This window comes from Callithrix jacchus, chromosome 1, assembly GCF_049354715.1.
Source record: "Callithrix jacchus isolate 240 chromosome 1, calJac240_pri, whole genome shotgun sequence".
Classification (NCBI taxonomy): domain Eukaryota; kingdom Metazoa; phylum Chordata; class Mammalia; order Primates; family Cebidae; genus Callithrix; species Callithrix jacchus.
This window is the reverse complement of record NC_133502.1, coordinates 211181693-211204565: the sequence shown is the minus strand read 5'-3', so window position 1 is coordinate 211204565 and position 22873 is coordinate 211181693. Positions and strand designations below refer to the sequence as shown.

Sequence of the window (22873 nt, the reverse complement as noted above, 5' to 3'; positions counted from 1 at the left end):
GAGCCAAAAAGGATTCAAGAGAAAGTGACAAATACTGAAGACAGGCAGGGAATGTGTCGGGCGCATGCCCCACTGGCACTGTGATTCCAGTTCACACAAGCAGTTCCTGCAGGACACAGTCACTCCCACAGCCCTGGGGTCCCTATAACTGACCTCCCTGGGCAGTAAGGACCAGTGGTGGCCCCACGAGGCAATGGCAAACCCACAGCCCTCCTGCTACCTGGAGAGGCTGTCCAGAGCCTGGATGAAGTGGTCTGTCCCTGAACCATCCTTCTCGGGGCTCTCCATCAGAGACATGGTGGCAAAGACCACGTCGCTGGCCAGGAACTTGTGCTTGAACCCAAAATGAATGCTGAAAGTCTGCACGCGCATGTCCTTCATCCTGTCACAGGAGGAAACACAGCTGTCACTCTCAAATTGTGGCCACGCTCTCATGGCCAGGCAGGCCAACACATTTGCTAATGTCCCTCACAGACCTGAGCTAATGCTTCTGGCATGGCCATGCTGCTCAGAGAATGAGGCAGGTCAGAACATCCAGACATACCAGCCCTGATGCCCAGAGTGCCCGGGCACCTTCATGTCGACAGCTGCTCAGCTGGCTTAGGAATGTGTGGGGTCCTCTTCCACACCCTAGCATGCCAGCTAGCCAGGGTAGGAGAAGCCATAGGCCTCCAGGAGTGCCCATGGACTTAGTCAGGCAGAACTCACCCTAATCTGGCTCTGTGGCCCATTTGCTGTCTCCAGTGAAACAGACTGGGGTTGATCTCACAGGTCCCACAGCAGCCCCTGGATCCAAGGATCCTAAACCTCACAAGCTTGAAGTCATCGTATTTTTAACCCAAAAAGAACCCTAGACTTCAGGACTGGCCAAACTTGGATAACACTCAATTGTACATTTTTTTTTTTTTTGCATCATTTTAGGAGCACAGTTAAAGTGGAACCCTTCACTTTAAAGAAGCTAAATCCGGAAAAATGTGTTTACCCAAATTTATTTGCAGACTCTTCAATCATCTCTCGCAAATTCTCCTTCAAGGAGATGTCCATGGCCTGGAACTTCTGCTTCACCTGTTTCAGGGGAAGACTAGAAAGAGCAAGCCCAAGCCACATGAGAGAGGTCACCACACACTGAAGGATGGAAAGAAACCCAAACCAAGGGTAAGTGAGGATGTCCCCGTACCAGCATTTGTACAGTGTTCTGGGATCTAGGGTGAGGAGCTTATGGCAGAACAGGCTGCATTTTATAACTAAGTTGGTCACAACAAAGCAAAGGGGCTTTTCCCTTGGGGGTGGCCAGGACTCGCGCTGCAGGCCCCGGCAGTCACTCACCCCATGTCTGCGAGGAACTCTTGGAGCCGCTTCTGTCCGTGAACAGACCACAGTTTGAACCTGGCTGCAGTATAGCTGGTGTTGCACAGGCTGTCGTGGAGGGACCAGTGCTGGTAGAGTGCCAGGCGGAGGCTTGGTCTGCAGTCAAGGAGCATGCAAGCACCCCCTGGTCACCCTGAGCACAGAGCCCCACCCTTGTAACTCCAGCAGATGGGCCACTCTTATGGCAGGGCCCTTCCTTGCTGGGCCTGCCTATACAACCAGATATTCCAAGGGCGAGCTGGAGTTCTTTGACGGAAGGCTTAAGCTGACCCATACAGAGACCTTGTGAAGTGACTGGCACAGACCACTATCCCTGTCTGACAGGCAGAGTATCTGGAGCGCAGGGGTCTGCAGAGCCCACGTACTGTGGTCATACAGAGTAGTCATGGCCACACATGAGGTGGGAGGCTGGGCGTCACCAGCTTATTGTCCTGTCCCTCTGGCTCAATGTAGCCCAGCCCTCACTACCACTTGTTCCCCTGGAGAGACCTCCACTGGGACCCCATCCACGAAGCCCCTCATCCTCAGCCCTTTTCCTAAACATATCCATCACTGCTCCTGGCACTGTGAACACAGCTGTGTGTGGACCACCCCCTCAACAGTGGACTTCCTCTCTACAGGACGAGAGCCTGGTCCTGCCTGCTTTCTCAGTATGCTCAGTCCCCACTACTGCCCCTCCTAAATCCTGGGGACTCCCAGGCCCTCGGACCATCATGCTCCCTGCCCACACTCCAGCAGCTTCCCGTCTAGCCCTGGAGTCCTCAGCTCCCTGACTCCCTCCCTCCTGCCTCAGTCACAAACTCCCATGGTCCCTGGACAACTAAGCCCACCCTGCCATCACATGATGGAATGGGCTCCTGTGCACAGCAGCTCCCCTCCCTGGGAGTTCAGCTAGCCCCGCCCCTTTCCCCAGGCTCTGATGGCCACCTGACTCCTGTTGTGTCCACACTCACTCTTCCTCCTTCCCAGCCATCATAGTGCAGAGACAGGGCAGCTCCGTCCCTGACATCATGCTACCTGATTGCTCATAGCCACTGCTGCAATTTGGCCCAAGCCACTACTGTGTGGCCTTGGAGAACTGTGACCAACTTCTTGCCCACAACCTACCTCTACTGGGCAGCCAAGGGTCCTTTTAAAAATCCTGACTCAAACTCTGGTCACTTCACAGCCTCCTGCTGCCTTTGGCTCACAAGGCCCCCTGCTCTGGCCTCCTGACACCTGACCCCAGCCAGTCGCCCAGCACCTCCTGTGCTCAGTACAGCAGCTGCCACACTGAGTGGCATGTGTGTGATGTGGCCTCCCCATAGTCTTTCCTGAGCATTCCACCAATGTCCCATGTGCTTCTCAAAGAAATATCACACTGTGATTACATGGCAGCTCCCTTCATCTTTCCCGACTGCATGAACCACTGCTCGCACTGCATGGGGGGCCTGGTGCAGACTTGCTACCATGTCCAGAGCCAGGCCCACAATAAGCACTTTACAGGAATGTGCTGGAGAAGGGTGATTCTTCCAAACTCAGTTCTGGCATTTAGAAGCCAAAGCCACACAGATGAGCTGGGGTAGCACACCACAGCCCCTTTTCCCAAAGCTTCCTGTTCTACCTTCTTTCCCTCCTGGGCATGTGGACCAGAGCCCACAGAGGGTGACAAAGCAAACAAGGCCCACTGAGCAGAACCCTAGAGGCGGGAGTGCTGCCTATCCCCCCTCAGGCTGGGCCACAAGGATACTCATACTCAAAGGAGATCCGAGTGCAGTCCACAGAGAGTGTATTCTCCTCGTCTTCATTCCGGTGGTTATGGCGGGACACGTGGCGCTGCAGGACACCGACATCAGTCACGTATTTCATTCTGGAAAAAAAACAGCAGCACAAGCCTTGGCTGGTTCCCTCCAGCCCTTACCAGGCGGCCTGGCCCTATGCTTCTCAGGGGCCTGCCCACCACAGGAGCTGCTCCCATGCAAAGACTAATGACATGCAGCCTGCATAGAAACCAAGCAGCCAAGAAAATATGACTAGATGGAGCTGGGGGATGTGGTCTTTGGCCTCGCCTACCTCCTGTCCTCATGGGTCTCATACCTCCTGAGAATGGGCAGAGCCCACAGCCCACACAGCCAAGATGACAGACCCCATGAGTGACAGGAATCCACAGCAGCAGGTGAAACGGTCTCTATAAACTTTACAAAATCAATGAGGGCAAGGGGAGGGGAGAAATGAAAATGCACCCAGCTCACAGCACATCAGCATCAGTCACTAGATCGGCGTGCTCTCTGACTGCTTCCTTATAGCTACTTGGTGTCTACTGCCTCAGAAGCACGTAGACCCCGTTACAAGATTGTAGTTCCCCTAACTGCTCCACAGATCACAACTTGAACCTTAGGAAACGCTGTTTTCCCTTTGAGATATTCCTGTGGGTCCTGCATACTGATGGAGCTACTGACTCAGTTGCTCCGCAGGACCCCACAGGGAGCTGACTCACTCAAGAGTGCAGTTTGCACACCCTGATGATTTCATCCTCCTTGCCCTGCCAATCAATGATCCTAATTTTCCAGCCCCCCACCCTTCACGGTGCAAAGACTAATGACATGCAGCCTGCATAGAAACCAAGCAGCCAGGAAAATATGGCTGTGCCTTCGGGCGTAGTGGCTCACGCCTGTAATCCCAGCATTTTGGGAGGCTGGGCGGGTGGATCACCTGAGGTCGGGAGTTCAAGACCAGCCTGACCAACATGAAGAAATTCCGTCTCTACTGAAAATACAAAATTAGCCAGCATGGTGGTGCGTGCCTGTAATCCCAGCTACTGGGGAGGCTGAAGCAGGAGAATCGTTTGAATCCGGGAGGTATGGGTTGCAGTGAGCCGAGATCGCACCATTGCACTCCAGCCTGGGCAACAAGAGGGAAACTCCATCTCAAAAAAAAAAAAAAAAAAGCCCCAGCCCAGAAATTTTCAAGGAGATAGATCTGAGGGTCTCCTCCCATCTCCTCACTCAGTGCCCTGCAATCATGAAACTTCCTCTGCTGCAGACTGTCTCAGTGTAACAAGGCTGTTACTGCACAGCCGACACAGGGACCTCCTGGTCCTATAACACATTATGGAGGCTGGGCGCAGTGGCTCACTCCAGTAATCCCAGCACTTTAGGAGGCCGAGGTGGGGGGAATCACCTAAGGTCAAGAGTTCAAGTCAGACTGGCCAACACGGTGAAACCTCGTCTCTACTAAAAATAGAAAAATTAGCTGGGTGTGGTGGCACACACCTGTAGTCCCAGCTACTTGGGAGGCTGAGGCAGGAGAATAACTTGAACCTGGGAGGCAGAGGCTGCAGTGAGCCGAGATCGCACCATTGCACTCTAGCTTGGGCGACAGAGTGAGACTGTCTCAAAACAAAAAACAAAAAACAAACAAAAAACCCCGAACAAATAAACAAAAACACATTATGGAGAGCCTAGGCCCTTGTGGGCATTTGCCCCTGGCTTGGTACCCTTCGCCACTCTGTGGAAAGGACCCAGAGACAAGCCCAAGTGGCCACTGAGCTCCATTGAACTTTGGGCTGCCGCCAGTGCCCTGCCTGTTGACGGGGCAAGGTCAACTTTCGGTGCATAAATTGCTTGCAGCAAAGTAAGTTTGTTTTTGTTTTTCTTTTTTTTAGCCTACGGCACCCGGTATTCCCAAGCAGTCTCCCATCCAAGTACTAACCAGGCCCGACCCTGATTTGCTTCCGAGATCTGACGAGATCGGGCGTGTTCGGGGTGGTATGGCCATAGACAAGTTTCTGGTTTTGAAAGGCATCTTAGGAAAATTTTCTCCATGCAACCAGCACCTCCTTTCTCTTCTGATTTGCTGGCCTCCTTGGAGGTCTTGTGGCCTCCTCGGAATCTTGTGGCATATTATAATCCTTTCTTAATTGGAAATGACCCAGACAGCCAACAAGCATCTAAAATAATTTTAGGATTTTAAGCTATGTTGAAAGTTTACACAGACCTGCCTGGGCAATATAGCAAGATCCCATTCTCCACAAAAAGGGGGGGTGAAAAAGACAAAGTTTCCCTACAAGCGTTCATACAATTTACATTTCACTCTTTTTTTTTCTTTGAGACAGTCTCACACTGTCAACAAGGCTGTAGTGCAGTAGCACTATCTCAGCTCACTGTAATCTGTGCCTCCTGGTTTCAAGCAATTCCCCTGCCTCAGCCTCCCAAGTAACTGGGACTACAGGCATGTGCCACCACACCCAACTAATTTTTTTGTATTTTTAGTAGAAAAATACTGACCATGTTGGCCAGGATGGTCTCAATCTCCTGATCTTGTGATCTGCCCACCTCAGCCTCCCAAAGTGCTGGGATCATTTCATTCATTTTTAAGTTCGCCTAGATTACTTATGAAAACTGAGCTGTTAGACAAAACTAGTCATCATTTCAAATTATTTCATTGTTAATCTTCTTTTTCTGAGATGGGGTCTTGCTGTGTCTCACAGGCTGGAGTGCATTGGCATGAACATAACTCACTGCAGCTTTGACCTCCTGGGATGAAGTAATCCTACCACCTTAGCCTCCCATGTACCTGGGACCACCTTTGTCACCATGCCTGGCTAATTTTTTTCATTTGTTTGTAGAGACAGGGTCTTACTTTGTTGCCCAGGCTGTTCTCAAACTCCTGGGCTCAAGCAATCCTCCCTCCTCAGCTTCCCAAAGTGCTGAGATTACATATGTGAGTTGCCACGCCTGGCCTTCTTAATCATTTTTATAGCCTGTGAGCATCAGATGGTCACCTAAGAACCTTAAAGTTAAATGAATGCGTATTTTTGCTGATAACACCCAATAATATTAATCTTATTTGTCAAAAAAATCATACAAACAAAGATCTTTCTGGTTTTGTTTAGGTTTATAGTCTTATAACCTTTTGTGCAAGGTTCTGACACCCTAAATATCCAGCAGAGACAAATATAAAATCAGTCGATAAACTCAGAAAAAAAGATGTATGCTGATAGTTCTGAAGACATTTCTATTTTTATTATACCAATAATTTTAAAGCCAGCTTATTTACTAAAGATCATTTAAGTCACATGAACTTGAAAAATATTTGAACTTATTTACTTCATTTATGAGCACTTATTTTATAAGTCAATTTGGTACCATATAGATACAACATATAACACATGTACATATATCTAAATTTATTTGAACCCACATACACACACAAAGGATACGGCTTTTACTGCAGTACTCTAGCCATGAGATAGCAATGGAAACTTGCCAGTTTCTAAAAGAGGGCTGGATCCAAATTATTTCTGACAAAATTGGAACCATTCATATGAATAAACTTTGTTTATCCTAGTAGGTAATTCTATGAAGGCTGTGAACCAAAATTTTGAATAAAGCAGTTTCTATAGCAGTTTGATTTTAAAAACTTCTTTTACCCTTTCTTTTTTTCTCCAGTTTCAAAAGTTTTCAATGATTACATTTTAGCTACAACTGGCTGAGCTGTATAAGCAAAACAAAATCTCCAAGTAACCCTGAATTAGTAATACCATAAACAGTGAGTCTTATCTCAATATCATTAGCTTAACAACACCAGATTCAAAGCAGGCAGAAAAGAGACAGGGATGATGACCACTCATCCCTGTAATCCCAGCACTTTGTGGAGGTGGGAGGATTGCTTGAGCCCAGGAATTCAACTTAGGCAACATAGTGAGAACCCCTCTCTACAAAAATAAAAAATCAGCTGGGCATGGAGGTGCATGCCTGTGGTCCCAGCTACTTGGGAGGCTGAAGTGGGAAGATTACTTGAGCCCGGGGTGTGTGTGGGGGGGTCAAAGCTGAAATGAGCTGTGATTGCACCACTGTACTCCAGCCTGGGCAACAGATTGAGACCCCATTTTTAAAAAAGAAAGCAGACAGAAACATTCCCATAGTTTTTCCACAGGAATTCCTTCCCTTAGCGGGTAAGTTACCCACTGCACTAACCTGATGAAGACATGTCTCTTGTCTTCCCAATTTCAAAAATGCAGCCCAGCGCCCAGCTTAGAGTAACCAAATCAGTATTTCTCATTCCAGCTGAGACAATATACACACAACAAAAATGCAGACACTAATCACTTCATTCCGTGTCCAGGTTTGACGTGGCAAGGCTCACACTTGCCCATCAGCCCCAAGCACCTTTGATCTACTCAAGGCTGGGAGGAATGACCTCCAACCAGGAGTTCAGCGAGTGGTCTCTGGGCAAGATGAAAAAGTGCATGGTCAACCTGAGTTAGGCCTGCTGAGCTTCTGCCAGCAATTCTTTCAGGGATCCCTTTCATAAACATAAATAAAAAGATAAAGACAAATAAAACGCCTTCCGAAATAAACTTCCAAATTTCAGAAGTCAAGAGGATTTCTTCCAAGCAGTGCCCTTTGTTCTCCTTCCAATGTAGAGGAAGTCCCCTCAAATAAGGCCCTCTCTATTACTAGGGAGGGTCAACAAGACCTCAGAAGAGGTCAGAAGACTTCAGAGGGAGACACGAGACCTTTGAAGAGGGCACAGGACCTCCAAGGAGCCTGGCAAATCAGAGGAGAAAGAGGTGCTGGTTGCAGGCAGAAAACTTACCTAAGATGCCTTTCAAAACCAGAAACTGTCTTTGCTGTGAGCAATTTATGTCCCAAAGGTTGACACCGCCCCATCGATAGGCAGGGCACCAGCGATAGCCCATAGTTCAGTGGAACCCAGTGGCCACTCGGGCTTGTCTCTGGGTGCTTTGCCCCGAAGGCGAAAGGCACCGAGCCATGGGCAAATGTCCATAAGGGGCTCCAGGCTAGGCTCACCATCATGTGTTAAAGAACCAGCAGGTTCATATGTCCACTGTGTGGTAAGACTTGTTACTCTGAGACAACAGAGTTTGCAGCAGCAGAGGAGTTTCATGATTGTAGGGCACTGAGTCTGCAGATGGGAGGAGACCCTCAAATCTATCATCTTCTGGGCTGAGGTTTTTAAGGGGACTGTGGAGGGTGAGAGGAAAATTGGGACTGTTGATTGGCAGAGCAAGGCAGACGAAATCAGGTTGTGCAAACTGCACTCTTGGGTGAGTCAGCTCCCCATGGGGTCCTTTGGAACAGCTGAGTCAGTAGCTACATCAGTTTTCGGGACCCAAAGGAATATCTCAAAGGGAAAACAGCATTTCCTAAGGTTCCAGTTGTGATCTACAGAGCAGTCAAGGAAACTACAATCTTGTAACAGGGTCTGTGTGCTTCTGAGGCAATAGACACCAAGCAGCTATAAGGAATCCACCGGAGAACACACTGACCTAGTGACTGATGCTGTGCTGTGAGCTGGGTGCATTTTCATTTCTCCCTTCCCCCTGCCCTCATTAATTTTGTAAAGTTTATAGGGAGAATTTCGAGTACAGATACTTTATAGGAAGTACCACTGAGCACAATGAGAGCAGGAAGACCCCACTCTAGGTTCCAAAGGGCCACCAACCAGGACAGTGACTGTGGGGCCTCACCTGAAAGACAGCTACAGAGCAGGAACAGTGCCTAACAGTGCATGCACCATGGTGTTTCTAGCTCCTATATTATCTGTGCACAGAGTCCATGCTACTCTTAACACAGGAGGGAACTGAGGCCCAACAGGGCAGTGGGCTGTGCCAAGATAACGTGTCTAGGCAGCGGCCCCAGGTATGAAACTTGGGCTTCTATCCTGTGGGCCTCATGGCAAGACCCAGACAAGGGCAGGGCTAGGGAGGCAGGAAATAGTGGCATGGGGCCTATTCAAACTGCAAGAGAAGACCAGCGCCAAAGCGGAGGCTGTGCATAGGGCTGTGCCAGGTGACAACCTGGGGACATCTGGAGGGGTCTCCTAAAAGAGGGCCAGCATCTTGGAGTCTAGGTCCATGCCAGTCCCTAAGAGGTTCTGCCTGATGACCACTAGAGAAGGCTGGACCACTTCCTGCATGATAGCAGATAAAAGCTGACCTCACCTCACCTCACCCTGCAGCATCTGCATTCTTAGGCAGCCTTGCAGCTCACGGTCAGAGTCTATCAGATAGATAGCCCACCACTGAGGGCAAAGAGGGCTTCTGCTTCATACCAGCCCCCTTAAAATCCTCTGGAGCCTTCCCCTTGCCTTTGAGGTCAAACCCCTACTCCTTGGCGGGACATTCAGGGTCCTCACTAGGGGTTCTCATTCCGCCCCCCCACCTGCTCCTGTGCCATTTATCTCCAACCCCCCACCTACTGCATGGGCCATACCTCAGCACCTTCCTCTAAGCCTGGTCCTGCCCACAGCACCCAGTACAAGCAGGGCACTGGGAGTAAACCAGGGAGGCTGGCTCCACCTGCCTGATGAAGAGGTCACACAAGGCCACGGTCACTCGGCAGGTACTTAGTTAGCCCTTCCTCAGTAACAGAAGCCTGGGCCCAAGGAGGAGGGCCAGCCCTCCCTTCTCAATAGGACCCTATGGGGACCCTGCTAAAAACTCAGGGGCTATTGTCAGGCTGTGCACCTGGTCATAGCACAGGACTGACCCTGCAAGCCAAGGGAGCATGTCCTTACTGAGTGATCTTGTCTTGCACCCACTGGTCCGTTAGTCCAACGATGGCCCACCTGGAGGAAGAGGAGAAGGCAGTGAAGCTGGCCTATAGCCCACCTGGGCTCAATGAGGCCTGGGGGATGGAGTGAGATGACAGAACCCAAGCTCACCACTCTTGGGAACATCCTGCCAGTGGGGCCAGACCCTGGCATGCCTCAGTCAAGTGGCCTCTCTCCTTGAGGTGGAGAGATTAGAAGGGTAACTGGGGCATTGCAGTGTAGTGTCTGCCACTGTGGGAGCTTTAGGTACTCAGAGGAAGAAAACCTCCCAGGACAGCCATGGCAGCTATGACAGGAGCCAGCACTCCTGCCCACTCCCAGGCCACGCCCTGCTCTTGTCCTGTACCCCAGACCCCAATACTTGGAGTGGAGTTAATGAAGGAAGATGGCAGAAGCCTATGCCCAGCTGTTGGTGACCCTGGTGTCACTTCACTTCTCTGAACCCCTCATGTTACCTGCCCCCAACACAGGGGACCCTAGTCGTGTTCACATCTACTCATCCTGCAGCATAAAGTGGCAGGTCATAGAATAGCAGCATTTAGGCCTCTGGTGAGCCCTCGAGGCTCCTGTCTCCAGGCTCATCTTTTACCTATGAAACCCAGGTGACATCTGGCTTCCCCAGCAGGATGGCCAGCTCACAGCAAGAGTGACTAGGCCCACTGTGCTCAGTCATGCCAGGTCTCCAGGTGCCATCCTTCAAGACCTCCTCTGGGCTCACTGTTGAGGGGAGCATAGGATGCTCTGTGCAGTGAGACAGGGAGGCCCAGGAAGGTCCTCCTCCTCTAGGAGTGGCAAAATACCCCAGCACCCCATCACATCACAGTGTGACATACCTCAGAGGGGCCCCACCTCAGCTGGTCTTCCATGTTTGCATTTTTGCATCATGTTTTTTATATGTGTTCTTGTGCTGTTTCTGGGGTGTTCTGACATCACCACTAAACTGAAAGGCTTGTAAAGGGTGGGCTGTCAAGGGCACTGCTGAGCACACAGCTGGCGCTCACTAAAGGCACCCCTTCCCCAGTGCTGATAGATGTAACAGGGGTAACACAGTAAAGGTTGCTGCCTGGACATTAGAACACTACACTCAAATGGCTCAAGCCTGTGGCCAGAGATAAGAACTCAGAGGCCTCTCTCCACCCAGCAGGCTGAGCTCCCACTTTCCCACCGTTTCCTTTAAAGGGCCCATCCAGGCATTTGCCCATGAACTCAGTGGCCACACCCTATTCCCTGCATATGCTGCTGGCTGTCATGCTCCTCTATCTCTCTGTCTGACCCTTCATTCCTGCCTCATGTGACCTGGGGACAGAGGGCTGCCCTCCCGATTCATGGTATCCTCCCTGCCCAGGAGCTGTAAAGTAAAAATCTTTGAATCTGCTTCCTGTTGCGGTGGTGTGTTGATCTTGCACCTTCCAACAGAAGAACCAGGGGCTCCCCAGGACAGCTGTTCCCTGGGACACCAGGAAGAACATAAGGTCAGGTCCCAGTGTAACTTGACACAGGTCAGACAAGAGTCGCAAGGTGTCTGCCAGCATAAACAGGTTTCCCATGTGAGGGACCCCTCTCATGGGCTGGACAACATGGCTTCAGGCCATCTGCCAGGTACAAGAAACATCCTGTGAAAGGCCCACTGTGAACAGCACATCCAGCTCCTGTCGCTTCCCGTGAGGGCAGGGTTGCCAGCACTCTGGTGCTGCAGCTCCATTTAGTATGGGGCTCTTAGAACAATGTGGCAGTCACACACTGTGTCACCATTCCAGGGCTCCTACCTGACCTAACCACGAGATCTTTGATGAGAGACCCCGATCCTGGTTCTAGGGCATGGGGATTACTACTTCCACACAACAGAGAAAAGGACTGAGTGACCTGGCTGAGGATAGTAAATGGGCACATAGCCAGGTGCTGGTTTGCAGTCCAGGGAGCACAGGTAAGGACTGGCAGAGTCCAACAGTCCAACAGCCTAACAAAGAGGCGATAACAAAGGACCCCCAGTTCTAGAAGCTGCTTCACACTGGCCCCACAAATGCCCTGAGGCCCTAATTCTGTGCAGAGCATCCCAATCCCCACAGTAGTATGTCCAGAACTGGAGGGGCCCTGGCCAGACCACCTCTCACAGAGGAGAAAACCAGGACTCCCAGTAGAGTGTGGAGATGGTAAAACCAGGGCAAGTCTACATTCTCTTTCCTCAGAACAACTCTGCAGATTTCATTTCTAGATCAACCCAAATAGACAATGACCAGCATCCCTGTCTGTGTGCCAAGTGCCCTGTGTGCTGCCCACACAGCAGACTCAGAGGCAGGATGGCTCTTCCTAAATCAAATTTTGCCTCCACCTGGCAGGGCTGCACCTAGAAAGGCCTGCCTCCTTTTCTTGGAGACAGCATCTTATTCTGTTGTGCAGGCTGCAGTACGATGGTACAACTGCAGCTCACTGCAGCCTTGAACTTCTGGGCTCAGGCAATCCTCCTGCCTCACCCTCCTGAGTAGCTTAGACTACAGGTACACGCTACCACTCTCGGCTAATTTTTTTTTTTTTTTTTAGAGGGAGTTTCATTTTTGTTGCCTAGACTGGAGTATAATGGCCCAGTCTTGGCTCACTGCAACCTTTGCTTTCTGGGTTTAAGCGATTCTCCTGTCTCAACCTCAAGTAGCTGGGATTACGGATGCCTGCCACCACACCCAGCTAATTTCTTTTTGTATTTTTAGTAGAGACAGGGTTTTACCATGTTGACTAGGCTGGTCTCAAATTCCTGACGTCAAGTGATCCACATGCCTCGGCCTCCCAAAGTGTTGGGATAACAGGCATGAGCCACTGTGACCAGCCAATTTTTTTTTTTTTTTTAAAGAGATAGGGTTTCATTACATTGCCCCGACTAATCTCAAACTCCTGAGCTCAAGTGATCCTCCTGCCTTGGCCTCCCAAAGTACTGGGATTATGGATGTAGGATTAGGATGTGAGCCACTGCAAGGGCTGCCTCCTTCAAACCTCACACTCTTCTGTCACCTGAATTTACTGAGCACAGGCTGACCAGTAGAGGTGGGGAGGCTGAAGCTGTATCCTCTTCCTACACTTCCTTCCCCTGTTATGTGAAGCTCCCAGAGCTTCATAGGAAGAAGACCAGGGTCACACACATTCCCAAAAAAGGGGCTGTGTCTGACACTCCTGGTGGGGACGAGGGAATTGCTCTCCCCGTGAGAGGACAGAGCTGCTTGTGTGGCACTGACCAAGGTAATACTCCCACACAGCTGCTACAGGGGCTACGTACCACAGCATGTCATTCAGGTCCTTGGACAGCATCCATGCCAGCTCAAACATCACCATGGCTGACTGTAAGGAAGCAGAGAAGTCTAAGATTCACGGAAGGGGCACATGTTGGGGTTAGGCCATGCAGCCAGCTGGACCTGAGCCTGCAAGGCCCTGATCAAATGCCTGCCGATGGAGGATCTGCTCAGCCAGGGCATGTGGGTGGATTCCAGCCCGACATGTGGGATGAGTACACGCTAAACTGAGAGAAGTGACAGTAACTTCTTTGCTAGCTAAAATTACTGTCTGTATACTTTATCCTACAGCAAGGGAAGAATTCACCTCGTGGGGGCAGCCCAGATGTGCAGCACTGGCTGGGGCCTCTTTGCATCTCCCTGGGGTCCTCAGTGATGCCCAAGGCAGGTGCTGAATCCCAGAGGTCAGGAGACACCATCACCTGCCTGGTTCTGCATCTGCACACTCCTCCTGCCCTGCCTGGCTGGCGTCCTCAAATGCATTCCCAGGAATGCCAGGTGAGGCAGGGAGGGCCTGGGTCCAATTACTTGAATATTAAAGAGGGAGAGGCCTCAGGACCTCCTGTGAGGAGGGTCTTTCCACCAGGGCTGCCCACATCGGAGAACTCCCCTAAACAGAGGGTCTGGATTTGGTTAGAGACCTCAAGGAAGACTGGTGTCTGACCAGAAGACCCTAAAATCCCCTTTGCTATAGGATGCTGGGCTTCCTCCAGGGAGAGAATTTCCAAGGGAACTGGCCCCATATATCAGGAGGGAGATATCTTCTCTCTCTTTTTTATAATTAGGGAGATATCTTCCCTAAGCGAGCATCAACGGCCCCCCCACCAACTGCTTAGAATTTTCCATTTGCAAGGACTGAGCAGAGAGAGCAAAAGGATGATCCTTCAAAGGACAATGGAACCTTGACAATAAAAGCGACACTGGAAAAACAGTGCTTAAGAGTTCAAGGTCCCAGTATTAAATTCTAAGACTAAATACAGGATATTTTATTAAAACTTATTGTCTAGGGCTCCTTAAGGCCCCGAGCTCTACTTAACACTATCAGCACAGGTTTTCTACCTAAATTCTGTTTTGTAAAAGACACACTGATGTGCCATATAAGTCTGTAGCGCTTTATCTTCTTGCACAGAGATTAGTACAAACTCATTCTGTATTCTTGATGATGAACAAAATAAAAGCTGCTCTTCTTTGATCACCTATTGGGTGCAAATGACCATCTTAATAAGACAGAGGTTTAAGGTCACAGAGTGGGAAGCCATGGAGCTCAGATTCAAACCAGGCTTTTGTAGCTCTGAAATCCATGTTTCTTCCTCACATTTGAGGACACTGACCCCTGGAGTCAGAACTTTACGGTCAGTTCCACCTATTTGTACTTACCGACGTCCCATGATATTCATACTGCTCGTAGTCAAAGAGGATGTCTCTTCTGTAATGACATAAAATTCAGGTCTTCATCAGGAAGTAGCAGTGGAGGAAGCCAAATGTTTTGGGAAAATGCTAAACCCGACAGCATTCAATGCAATGAAATGCAAAGTAAATCATGGTACTATTTGTTTTCATATATTGACTTCTCTTCTCTTTTTTTGGTGAGGGAACAGGTTCCTGCTCTGTCTCCCAGGCTGAAGTGCAGTGGTATGATCACAGCTCACTGTAGCCTTGACATCCTGGTCTCAAGTGATCCTTCTACCTCAGCCTGGTAAGTAGACAGGGTTATAGTATGTGCCACCACACCCAGCTAATTAAAAAGAACTTTTTTTAGAGAGACAAAGCCTCACTGTGTCATCCAGGTTGATCTCAAACTCCTGGGCTCAAGCAATCCTCCCACCTTAGCTTCCCAAAGTACTGGGATTATAGGCATGATTCACCACACCTGGCCAAGTATTGCCTCTTTAGTGGAATGTATAACTATAACCTTGGGAAATTAACACAAACTGCCAGTGGCAATGTATGATGTAAAGTGGTATAGCCCCAGAATTCCATTTCAGAGAAATTGTCCCATAATCACAATTAAAAGGAAAAAGCAAGACAAAACTTGCTGTGTGTACAAAGTAATTCACTGAAGCCTTATTTATCATGGCAAAATACTGGAAGTGACCTACATTTCGAAAAGAAGGGAAACTGCCAGTTAAGTATTATGCTCTTTAGAAAGCCTATTCAGAACTATTTTAAATGGTTATATTAAGCAGAAAGATGGCAAATCAGATGTATATCATGTAAAACATGCACAAGTATGTATAACCCAGGAATAGAAATCCAAACCCAGAATCTCTTTGAATTAGGCAGTATGATTATGGATTATTTTCACTTTTCTTTCCTTATACTTACTGAAATGGTTTTATACTATCCTTTTTTGTTTTTTTTTTTCTTTATTGCATTTTAGGTTTTGGGGTACAAGATAGTTGCATAGGTACACACATGGCAGTGTGATTTGCTGTCTTCCTCCCCTTCACCCACATCTGGCATTTCTCCCTATGCTATCCCTCCCCAGTTCCCCTCCGCGCTGTCCCTCCCCTATTCCCCGCAATAGACCGCAGTGTGTAGTGCTCCCCTCCCTGTGTCCATGTGTTCTCATTGTTCATCACCCACCTATGAGTGAGAATATGCAGTATTTCATTTTCTGTTCTTGTGTCAGTTTGCTGAGAATGATGTTCTCCTGATTCATCCATGTCCCTAAAAAGGACACGAACTCATCGTTTTTGACTGCTGCATAATATTCCGTGGTGTATATGTGCCACATTTTCCCAGTCCAGTCTATCATCAATGGGCATTTGGGTTGGTTCCAGGTCTTTGCTATTGTAAACAGTGCTGCAATGAACATTCGTGTGCATGTGTCCTTATAGTAGAACAATTTATAGTCCTTTGGACATATACCCAGTAATGGGATTGCTGGGTCAAATGGAATTTCTATTTCTAGGTCTTTGAGGAATCGCCATATTGTCTTCCACAATGGTTGAACTACTTAACACTCCGACCAGCAGTGTAAAAGTGTTCCTATTTCTCCACATCCTCTCCAGCATCTGTTGTCTCACCAACAGATCACCATTCTAACTGGCGTGAGATGGTATCTCAATGTAGTTTTGATGTGCATTTCTCTAATGACCAGTGATGATGAGCATTTTTTCATGTTTGTTGGCCTCATGTATGTCTTCTTTTATAAAGTGTCTGTTCATATCCTTTGCCCATTTTTGAATGGGTTTGTTTTTTTCTTATAAATCTGTTTGAGTTCTTTGTAAATTCTGGATATTTACAGAATTTGTCAGATGGGTAAACTGCAAAAATTTTTTCCCATTCTGTTGGTTGCCGATTCACTCTAGTGACTGTTTCTTTTGCCATGCAGAAGCTGTGGAGTTTGATTAGGTCCCATTTGTCTATTTTGGCTTTTGCTGCCAATGCTTTTGGTGTTTTGGTCATGAAGTCCTTGCCTACTCCTATGTCCTGAATGGTTTTGCCTAGATTTTCTTCTAGGGTTTTTATGGTGCCAGGTCTTATGTTTAAGTTTTTAATCCATCTGGAGTTAATTTTAGTGTAAGGTGTCAGGAAGGGGTCCAGTTTCTGCTTTCTGCACATGGCCAGCCAGTTTTCCCAACACCATTTATTAAACAGAAAACCCTTTCCCCATTGCTTTTGTCAGGTTTATCAAAGATTATATGGTTGTAGATATGTTGTGTTGCCTCCAATGCCTCTGTTCTGTTCCATTGGTCTATATCTCTGTTTTGGTACCAGTACCATGCTGTTTTGATTACTGTAGCCTTGTAGTATAGTTTGAAGTCTGGTAGTGTGATGCCTCCTGCTGTGTTCTTTTTGCTTAAAATTGACTTGGCTATGCGGACTCTCTTTTGGTTCCATATGAAGTTCAAGGTAGTTTTTTCCAGTTCTGTGAAGAAAGTCAATGGTAGCTTGATGGGGATAGCGTTGAGTCTGTAAATTACTTTGGGCAGTATGGCAATTTTCACAATATTGATTCTTCCTAACCATGAACATGGAATGTTTCTCCATCTGTTTGTGTCCTCTCTGATTTCGTTGAGCAGTGGTTTGTAGTTCTCCTTGAAGAGGTCCCTTACGTTCCTTGTGAGTTGTATTCCAAGGTATTTTATTCTCTTTGTAGCAATTGTGAATGGCAGTTTGTTCTTGATTTGGCTCTCTTTAAGTCTGTTATTGGTGTAGAGGAATGCTTGTGATTTTTGCACATTGATTTTATAACCTGAGACTTTGCTGAAGTTGCTTATCAGTTTCAGGAGTTTTTAGGCTGAGGCGATGGGGTCTTCTAGGTATACTATCATGTCGTCTGCAAATAGAGACAATTTGGCTTCCACCTTTCCTATTTGAATACCCTTTATTTCTTTTTCTTGCCTGATTGCTCTGGCTAGAACTTCCAGTACTATATTGAATAGAAGTGGTGAAAGAGGGCATCCTTGTCTAGTGCCGGATTTCAAAGGGAATGCTTCCAATTTCTGCCCATTCAGTATGATATTGGCTGTTGGTTTGTCGTAAATAGCTTTTATTATTTTGAGATACGTTCCATCGATACTGAGTTTATTGAGGGTTTTTAGCATAAAGGGCTGTTGAATTTTGTCAAATGCCTTCTCTCTGTCAATTGAGATAATCATGTGGTTTTTGTTTTTGGTTCTGTTTATGTGGTGAATTACGTTGATAGACTTGCGTATGTTGAACCAGCCTTGCATCCCTGGGATGAATCCTACTTGATCATGATGGATAAGTTTTTTGATGTGCTGTTGCAATTGGCTTGCCAGTATTTTATTGAAGATTTTTGCATCTATATTCATCATGGATATTGGCCTGAAGTTTTCTTTTCTTGTTGGGTCTCTGCCGGGTTTTGGTATCAGGATGATGTTGGTCTCATAAAATGATTTGGGAAGGATTCCCTCCTTTTGGATTATTTGGAATAGTTTCAGAAGGAATAGTACCAGCTCCTCTTTGTGTGTCTCGTAGAATTTGGCTGTGAACCCATCTGGACCTGAACTTTTTTTGTGTGGTAGGCTCTTAATTACTGCCTCGATTTCAGACCTTGTTATTGGTCTGTTCATAGTTTCGGCTTCCTCCTGGTTTAGGCTTGGGAGAACATAAGTGTCCAGGAATTTATCCATTTCTTCCAGGTTTACTAGTTTATGTGCATAGAGTTGTTTGTAATATTCTCTGATGATGGTTTGAATTTTTGTGGAATCTGTGATTTCCCCTTTATTATTTTTTATTGCACCTATTTGGTTGTTCTCTCTTTTCTTTTTTATCAGTCTGGCTAGTGGTCTGTCTATTTTGTTGATCTTTTCAAAAAACCACCTCTTGGACTTATTGATTTTTTGAAGGGTTTTTCGTGTCTCTATCTCCTTCAGTTCTGCTCTGATCTTAGTTATTTCTTTTGCTTTGTTTTTAGAGACACGGTCTCGCCCTGTCACACAGGCTGGAGTGCAGAGGCACAATCATAGTTCACTACAGCCTTGAACTCTCCTCGATTCTCCTCCTGGGCCTTCCAAAATATTGGGAATACAGGCATGAACCACCACACCTGTCCTACATTGTCCTTATCCGAGGGGGTGGCCTTCCTCTGTGGCAGTGGCAGGAGTGCATGCCCTCAGCTGAAACAGTGGGAACATTAGCTCGATGGCCTGGGAGACCTTCTGTGACAGATCCAACAAGGGCTTCCCTCAGGACCCACCTCAAGGGCACTGCTGCATGCTCACTTCAAGCTAGAATAACCTTTCCAATATTTCCATTTTAGAGCACTTCTTATAAAGAATTTGTAAATCAAAGTATCTACACTGGTAAAACTTGATAAAAATAAAGAGCCAGGGCCATGGCCCCTAATGAATGGCATGTATCTGGGAGAACTTGGGGCTGTCCTGTCACTCATGGGACTGGGGAACAACCTGGAGCTCTTCTCCAATGCAGCGGCCAAAGGTTCACTCCCAGAGCCACTGGTTCAGAGGTTCTAAACTGAATGAATTATCCTGAGACAGAAAGTCAGAGGTGTGGGTGGCATAACAGACCCCCAGGCAAATGGGCTCCTGGTGCCAGGAGCAGCTGAAAGCACAGACTCACCTCCGGGCCTCCCACTCTTGGCGCTGCCTCCTCCGCATGGTTCGCTCCACTATCTCCTGATACAGGGACAAAGAGAACAAAAGGTGGAGCAAATGCACTAGGAATTTATCCCCACAGCTTGAGAAGGTTCCAATTTGGTAGAAGCCAGTAGGCTCAGAACCCTGAGAGAGAACATGGTCATACCAGTACCCCAAGTACAGCCTGTTCCTATAGAAGAGAAATGTGGAGGTGGGGGATGGCTGGGCCCCCTTCTGGCTCCCAGCTCTGCAGACACCATGGGCAGAAAGAGTGGGAGCTTCCCAAGCACCTGCTCCAGGTAAAACTGTGTTTATCCACCCTAGCTGCTGTCACCCACAGCACTATTGCATCTAAGGTAAGTTCACACCCACTTTCTATCAGCTTCCATGTCAGGATGGATGACAGCTAATGTTTCTTACATTCTACATGTATTAGCAACTAGTCTAATGTTACAAGCACAACGTCATTTAATCTTCAAAACAAAGGCATGGAAGAATGTGGTGGGTTTAGAAATCCATGGTCTCAAGTCTCCTGCATCTGGGAAGATGGACTAGATATATTTTTCCCCATAAATTCTTTAAATATACCAAAAACTCTTCGACATCATAGATCAAACAAAGGAAGGCCAGGCACGGTAGCTCACAACTGCAATCCCAGCACTTTGGGAGACCAAAGTAGGCGATCACATGAGGTCAGGAGTTCAAGACCAGCCTGGCCAACATGGGAAAACCCTGTCTCTACTAAAACTACAAAAATTAGCCAGGCCTGGTGACACGTGCCTGTAAGCCCAGTTACTTGGGAGGCTGAGGTAGGATAATTGCTTGAACCCAGAAGGTGGAAGTAGCAATGAGCAAAGATCATGCCATTGCACTCCAGTCTGGGCAAGACAGCAAGACTCCACCTCAAAAACAAACAAACAAACATACAAACAAACAAAACAAAGTAAGACGCTGAAAGGTAGAAGTGAAGGAAGACCAGTTGGGGACTCAGGGACAAGAGGAACACAGTGGTATGTTCCTTGAGTTTTCCTTCTGGATCATATATACTAGACTTGGAGCTGGAAAGCCAGCAACCTAGAAACACCAGCAGGTGCAGACAACCCCCACAAAAGCTGCTCTGTCTAGTCAAAGGACTAGGAAGGAGCAGCCTCCCAAGACAGAAAGCTTTTAGGCAATAACCCATCTATCCTAGCCAACACCACCAAGAACACTCATATCCATCCCAGCAAAGGCCCAATGGGAGCCTAGCTCCCATCCTTGTGAAGCTGTAGCAAGGCACCCCAACCCCTCTGTCTGGTGGTGTCAGAGAGGCCAAAGAGGGAACTGAGACTGCTACCCCTGCTGGTTGGTAAAAAGTCCATATCCCACCTCTGCCCCAATGGTGGAGGAGCCTAGACTTCCACCCCCACCTTCCAGTAATGAGAAAGTCCTCCCCTCCCTGCTAGGAGGGTGTCAGAGGTAGCAGACTGGGAAGTCTGGAGATTCACTGCCCCAGGTGAGACATCAGGTGGGGAACCTGAACTTTTACCTCCACTTGGCATCACTGCTCCCTCCTTGCCAGAGCTGTGTCAGAGAAAGCCAACTAAAACAGAAGACTTAAAGAAGGACACAAAGTCTCATAATATAAAAATGTCCTGGTTTCACTTGAAAATCACTGATCATACCAAGAACTAGGATGATCTCAAAATAAATGAAAAAGAAACCCACCGATGCCAACACCAAGATGACAGAGTTGTTAGAATTATCTGCCCAAGGTTTTAAAGCAACCATCATAAAAATGCTTCGACGAGTGATGACAAACGATTGAAACAAATGCAAGCCGGGAAGTCTCAGCAAAGAAATAAGATATCAAGAGACAAGTGTTCTAAATAGAGTTTAAGAAAGAAAGAAAAAATATGTATATACAGAAGAAAGTTTAGAACTGAAAAATAGAACTGGAATATTAACTCAGCAAATAGGCTCAAGAGCAGAATGAAGGGGACAGAGGGAAGGATTAGTGAACTGGCAGAAAGACAGAAATTACCCAGTCTGAACAACAGAGAAAAAACCAGACCACCAAAACTACACCCTCTGATACCTGTGGGGCTACAACAAAAGAGCTAACACTCACGTCATCGGTGCCCTGAAGGAGAGGAGAAAGAGGGGACACTGAAAACAATTTGTTAAAAGACATAACCTTCTGGCCGAGTACGATGGCTTATGCCTATAATCTCAATACTTTGGGAGGCTGAGGTGGGCAGATTGCTTGAGGCCAGGAGTTTGAGACAAGCCTGGCCAACATGGAGAAACCTCATCTCCACTAACAACACAAAAAAATTAGCCAGGAGTGGTGGCACATGACTATAATCCTGGCTACTCAGGAGGCTGAGGCAGAATTGCTTGAACCCAGGAGGCGGAGGTTGCAGGTCCTCTAGCCTGGGAGACAGAGTGAGACTCTGCCTCAAAACAAAACAAAACAAAACAAAACAAAACAAAACAAAACAAACAAAACATAAACCTGCAGATCCAAAAAGCTGGGTAATGGGAGGTAGAGGTTACAGTGAGCTGAGATCCTGCCACTGCACTCCAGCCTGGGCGACAGGGCAAGACTCTGTCTCAAAAAAAAGAAACAAAATAGGATAAACACAAAGAAATCCACACCAAGACACATCCTAACATCCTACTCAAACTTCTGAACACTCAAACAAAATCAAAATATCTAAAAAACAGCCAAAGAAAAATGAGACTTTAATAATAGGGAAAAACCCTGAATGACAGAGGATTTTTCATGAGAAAACAAGTCAGCCAGAGTAAGTGGTACAGTATTTTCCAAATGCTGAAAGAAAATAAGTATTAACCCAGAATTCTACATCCAGTAAAAGTATCTTTTAGGAATAAAAGGAAAATTAAGAAATTCTCAATGATGGAAAACTAAGGGACTTTATCACCAGCAGATCTCCCCAAAAGGAGACTCTTAAATAGAAAGGAAATGAAAAAGGAAGAAACCTTGGAACACTGGGAAGGAAGACAAAAATACAATAAGCAAAAATGAGGTAAATACAATAGGCTTTCCTTATCCTCTTGAGTTTTGTGATTATGCTTGATTACTAAAGCAAAAATCACAATACTGTACATGTGGAGGAAATATTTAAGAAAATTATAAATGGGGCAGAGTAAAGGACATTAAGAGAAAATAAGGATGGGTGCGGTGGCTCATGCTTCTAATCCAGTACTTTGGGAAGCTGGGACAGGTGGATGATCACCTGAGGTCAGGATTTTGAGACCAGCCTGGCCAACATGAGAAAATCCTGTCTCTACTAAAAATACAAAAAAATAGCCGGGCATGTGGCACACACCTGTGGTCCCAGCTACTCAGGAGGCTGAGGCAGGAGTACCACTTGAACCTGGGAGGTGGAGGTTGTAGTAAGACAAGATTGTGTCACTGCACACTGTGCACCAGCCTGGGAGATCAGGTTTCTACATGTGACTCAACTGGTAAAATGATGATACTAGTAGACTGTGATAAGTTATGAATACGCAATATGATCACCTGAAACAACCACTAAAAAATCTGTACAAAGAGATATACTCACAAACACTTGAGAAAAAAAAAGAAAGAAA

At 47.3% G+C, this 22873-nt stretch overlaps 1 protein-coding gene and 1 non-coding gene across 4 annotated transcripts in view; both read right to left on the bottom strand.

The window, feature by feature from the left end:
• Nucleotides 1–22873, bottom strand: part of CDC45 (cell division cycle 45) — a 44334-nt gene that overhangs the window by 11212 nt on the left and 10249 nt on the right. For all 3 annotated transcript variants that reach the window (XM_002743541.6, XM_035269295.3, XM_078341668.1), the window contains 8 exons: nucleotides 19257–19312; nucleotides 14580–14628; nucleotides 13190–13251; nucleotides 9892–9942; nucleotides 3098–3217; nucleotides 1327–1458; nucleotides 983–1081; nucleotides 221–382 (listed from right to left, as the gene is read on the bottom strand). In XM_002743541.6, the coding sequence (XP_002743587.1) occupies nucleotides 221–382; nucleotides 983–1081; nucleotides 1327–1458; nucleotides 3098–3217; nucleotides 9892–9942; nucleotides 13190–13251; nucleotides 14580–14628; nucleotides 19257–19312 (731 nt within the window). The remainder of the gene's footprint in view (nucleotides 1–220; nucleotides 383–982; nucleotides 1082–1326; nucleotides 1459–3097; nucleotides 3218–9891; nucleotides 9943–13189; nucleotides 13252–14579; nucleotides 14629–19256; nucleotides 19313–22873) is intronic.
• LOC118148057 (5S ribosomal RNA) lies at nucleotides 5010–5128 on the bottom strand. The gene has a single exon (XR_004734838.1). It is a non-coding gene; the product is annotated as a 5S ribosomal RNA (ribosomal RNA).